The sequence below is a fragment of the Helobdella robusta genome (genome assembly GCF_000326865.2).
Source record: "Helobdella robusta unplaced genomic scaffold HELROscaffold_19, whole genome shotgun sequence".
In the NCBI taxonomy this organism is placed as follows: domain Eukaryota; kingdom Metazoa; phylum Annelida; class Clitellata; order Rhynchobdellida; family Glossiphoniidae; genus Helobdella; species Helobdella robusta.
This window is the reverse complement of record NW_008704034.1, coordinates 2,175,739-2,181,109: the sequence shown is the minus strand read 5'-3', so window position 1 is coordinate 2,181,109 and position 5,371 is coordinate 2,175,739. Positions and strand designations below refer to the sequence as shown.

Here is a 5,371-nt window from a genome sequence, read left to right as displayed (position 1 = left end):
ACTCTATACTACTACTTAAGTTTCACAACTTTTGTAGATGCCATTGTGTTTAAAGTTATAACATATGAAATATTAGGCACTGATATACTTTTGCTATTTAAAAGGATTTTTTCAAAGAAAACTGAAAACGTTTTGAATTTGGTTGAAAGTTACAATAATAAACACTAGCACAAAACATCTAAACTCAATTTGTTTAATATCTAAATATGCAACAAAATGTTCACCATAGTTTAACGACACGTTCAATATTTTTTTCTTTCATATTCTTTAATTATAAAAAGCTACAAGAGTTGAAAAGTTTCAAAAAACGTTTAATAAATCGTTTACGGGTAAATTCGATATATCAAAAATTATATTGGATAATTTGACATGTCGATTTATTCAGAAATTGGGTCCTTGAAAATAGTCAGATCTCTTTCCGAGGTCGCCCCTGTAATTTTGGTGGACAGAACTTTTGAAGCCCGCCTTTTTTGACTTCTCGGCTGCCATTTTTCTGCGCTGAGTCAATATCTGACTGAATTTGATGTATTAAATTATTTTTTAACAATTAAGAAAAATAATTTCAGTGATTTTTAGGTTCAATAATGAATAATTCAGTTAGATATGAATTAATAAATGTGGTTGGTAAATGTGATAACTATATTAGTAGTATTAGGCTTTTAGCTAATGACTGGAACATAAAACCACTCATGTCTGATTTGTTTTTAAAGGAGCAATTTTCATTTAAAAAACATTTTCAAAACTAATATAGCAAATATAATTAGGTAGCTATTAATTATTGATACATGAATCAAGCATCATTTGATCAGTCAGGCAGAGAGACAGCCAGAGAGACAGACAGACAGACAGAGAGTCAAACAAAGGTACGGCCATTCAGTCAGCCAGTCAGTAGATCAATCAGTCAGTCAGTCAGTCAGTCACAAGTGATTACATCCAGTAGTAACTGAGGAATCATGGTAATTATGATGAATTATCTCACCGACTACATCTAACAACTGTGACTGTCCACTACATATTTTACAAAATGCAATCCACTTAGAATTTAAGTTTGTAATTCCGAAAAAGCGAGGCAGAAAAATTTGCCCAAATTGCGATAATAACTGTAATTATGTGAACAATTCTACGATCGCCTATCTAATTGAAGTAAAACTTGCAAATATTTCGTCAAGTTTTTAAAAATGCATTTTTCAAAATTAATTTGGTTTTCAAGCTTATTTTTTTATTAAGGTAAATTAAACATGATTATCTTTTAAGTTTTAATTGTAGATACAATGCAATTTCAATTTGAAAATGTTTATACAGAAGTGTAAACGTTTGTTAATGTCAATGTTTTTTTTTTGTTTTTTTTATATTTATATTTTTACATATAGAACAAAATACTAAATACGCCTGTAATTAGTAGAAATGTACTGGTAGTTTATACGCATTTAGACGGGCATTTGTTTGGAGTGCAATACATCAATATTTTTAATGTAAAATTATTTAGCTCGTCGAATGAAAAGGAACGCTAATTCTACTTTATTGCTTCATATTGTCATTCAATCTGCGTACATACATATATACTTCCATACTTCCAAACGTCCATCCATACTTACTGCATACATACATTCACACGCTTAAAATTAGGCACAGAAACGTTTGCGTTGTTCTCCATTGAAATTATTTTTTAGTGAAGTTTGGGCTCAGTTTCAAAGTTTGATACTACTGACGTGTCCGTTAAATGCAGGGTTGGTTATGTGAAACACATGATTGTATTTACAGCATTACAACGCAGTTTTTTTTATGTTACATGCTATAAAATTGTTAGGCTCACTTGTGAAACAAATGCGAGAAAATAAATAAAAAAAGTGAAAACTTACAGAATAAGTAAAAAAAAATATTAATTCAAAAAGTTTTATGCTAAATTTTAATTGTAACGAACTTTTTTAGCGCCCACATTTTCAACCTTTCCCCAGTTTTGGACCTTTTGCCGAGGTCCCCTCTGAACTTTCTGACCTTTGAACTCCTGTTGAAACGAATTGGTCCCAAATTTTTCCGGATCTGTTCTATGCCGCTTTCGTCATCGTCGTCGTCGTCACTGCCGTCGCCTCCGTCTTGCAAAACAGGAATGTCCCGATCGTCGGAGTCAAGTGATGACGTCACATCTTTCGAGTCGGAAGTGACGTCAAAGTCACCATCGAAGTTGACGGCAGCTGAGCATTGCGAGGTGATGGAGAGGAGGAGGAGAGTGGAAAGAATGAGTTTGAAGTTCATTTTGATGCTTGCCAAATTTGACATTGATGCTGATGTGATGATGATGGTGTTATTGTTGTGAATATTATTGGTTTAATGTTATATTTATTGTTGTTTTTGTTTATCACGTTTTGCTCTCGTTTTGTTTTTTTATACCTGTGAGTTTTTCAAACATAGTAATGTATTTTTTAAAAAATCCACAGCAGCGAAAATACAAAGTGAAACAAAAGCATTAATGAAATGCACTTCGTATTTATTTTCCCGAGAAATTGCGTGTGTAACAGAACCTTTTTAACGCAACTGATTAAATTGAATTAATAAAATGAGAAATTTCTGAGATAAATTTAGTAGACAAAATTTTTTGGTAATCCGATACATGATAACATCATCTAAAATCTCCATATAACATTACTATTACAATATTACCGCGACTTCATCAAGCGTGAAAATAATATTTTTCTCTCTAACTCGTTTCTACTGAACTTAAAAATAACAAATTACGAAAGGATTTTGACTTTACTGTAAGAATTTTGACTTAACTATGCAATACAATTACCGAAGGAGGTCCTGTATCGCGTGCCCATCACGTGCCATGTCAGTCACTTTTCTACCTACAGCCACTTTCACTAATCCTCAACCACTTCATCTAATCTTTTTTATGTGGCGGAGACTTCTGAGGTGTTAAATTGAAAGCGTCACTAATCTGTCGTCACGTTAAAATGGTTCCTTGGCCGGCGTTACGATTGAAAATTGTTCTTAAAATTTTGCCTGTTTAGAATTGTATTACTGCTTATATATTTTTTTTATAAAATAGAAATTTAACAGAAAAAATTATTTTTAAAGATGGTTAAATAATAAAGAATTGTCAACGAGTTTTGATGTGATTTGACTGAAAATGAGTTCAAATTTTATGGATAGGTCGATGGAAGTGATTTAAATGAACGTGGCGAATGAATGAATATTAAAAGAATGAAAGATGCGGAAAAAGTGAGAGAGAGAGAGAGAGAGAGAGAGAGAGAGAGAGAGAGAGAGAAAGAAAGAGAAAAAACGAGAAAGGTAGAAAGAAAGAAAGAAAGAAAGAAATTTTCATAAGACGATTACAATCTTTACGTTTGAAGAATTGGATTAGGTAGTCACAAGCCAACAACAACTTGAACGAGCACGAAACTTAACTTAAGTTTCAAGAAATCCACATGTAATTATATACATATATTTAGATACACACACACACACACACACACACACACACACACACACACACACACACACACTACACACATACATACATACACACACATACGCGCACACCAAACGCACAAAAAATATGAGAAGTTAAAACGTTTGGAAATCATAAACAGATTAAAGATAACTCATCTTTAACAACAAAATAAAATATAATAAGCATTACAAAAACGTTAACTGACACTCTTTAACGTACAGGCAAAAATAAGGCACAAATACGAGCACATTTGTTTGAATGTATCACAAAAACTACAAGTTTTCTTATTACAAGGACTAATCGACATTTCATGAAAATATCGGAATAAATAATGAAACACTTGCCTACAACTCAAAAGTTTAATCTAAAACTTTAAGCAAATCAATTTGAAACGTTGATTCGTGAAAATTTTTACGAAACTACAGAAAAATATGTTACAGCTGCAAATAAATACATATTCAGACGAAGAAACACAGACAAACGAACATGCATATAAACGAGCATATACAAAACATATACAAACATATACAAAACACAGACAAACAAACAAGCATATACAAATCAGGATCTACAAACATTATCGAATGGACATTAAAGTCAATTTGAGATTTCTTAAAAGGACGGCGAGGAATTTATTCCATTGTATAGAAGGGAATTTAGTACCCACCGAATTCTCTTATTTCAACGGCATTTTGCTCTATTACCAAATAATAATTTACAGATATTACCACTAAATTAATTAAAAATTTGGATAATAAAACAATATTAAGATAATAGAGCATTGAAATAATTATGATGGCCACAAGACGAAATTATAACATGCACATATAATCAACAACACGACAAAACAAAGTGACGATGAGACCACAACAGCAACAAAACAACAAAAAATGATGAAATCCCTAGAGCAACAAAAACAAAACACGAAGATGACAACAACAACAACCACGTATAACCAACAAGACATCAACAAATTACTTTTGTCTCTAGAGTTGCCTGCTAAGAAAAAAAAAATTGTTTGTCGTTCGGCGCATTTGTCAGACCGAGATAAATTTGCTTAAAATGATTGACGGATAATTGCCAGCGGTAGTCATTTCATTCTCGATCGTTTAACGATTCTTTTTACAAATTGCTCTGACAGCAGTCACAATTCTTAAATTCTTAAGTTCTTTTTTAAACTATGAAAATTTCTAGTTTATTTGTTTGATGACAGTTTGAAACTTCATTCTGTTAATTGTGCTAGAGCGTCGTTGATTTTTTGTAGATATGTACGCTATATGAATAGATCTGAATGATCGAATAAATGAATGATTGAATGATCAGCAATGCAATAAGATGACAATTAACGATAAATTTATTCATTTTTTTTACAAATAACTAACTAGAACTAAAATAATCAGATGAATTTGAAGACTTTAGTCTGAATAGTAGATAATTTTTTCCCACAAGTCACTATATAACGAGTAAAATTATTTAATTATTTCAGAAATAAACTACACGCCGCAGTTAATTTCAGTAATAAATATATATTGGAGTTCAAACAGGCGAGCCAGGCGCACGTAGACACAACAGATGTTCCTCACCTCTGGGATCGTTCTGCCTCTGATGTGTACGAAAATTACTTCGAAACTACTTAAAATTACTTTTTTTGTTAATACTAACCGTTTTCATAATAATATATTGACTATAAATGTTATTTTTAAATATTAAAAACCAAACTGAAGGTGTTATTTATAATAAACTCGGTAACGAATAATAAATTAAAATGAGCGCAATGTCGAATTTGACGCTAAGTTTTTAATTTTTACCATATAATTAAAAATTTTTAAAAATTCTTACTAATTTTAAACAGAATTATTCGAAAAAAAAACTAAAAATGAACGTACAACGAGCAGCACAGAACTTCAGATGAGAAAATTT

General features: G+C 31.3%; 1 protein-coding gene across 1 annotated transcript; it reads right to left on the bottom strand.

Moving 5' to 3' along the window:
* Window positions 1-126: 126 nt before the first annotated feature.
* On the bottom strand, window positions 127-5,371 carry HELRODRAFT_191254 (hypothetical protein). Its single transcript, XM_009016797.1, has 3 exons — window positions 5,035-5,371; window positions 1,946-2,388; window positions 127-514 (listed from the first exon to the last, which is right to left on the bottom strand). The coding sequence occupies exons 2-3, from the start codon at window positions 2,275-2,277 to the stop codon at window positions 382-384; spliced, it is 465 nt and encodes a 154-aa protein (XP_009015045.1). The 5' UTR covers window positions 2,278-2,388; window positions 5,035-5,371; the 3' UTR covers window positions 127-381.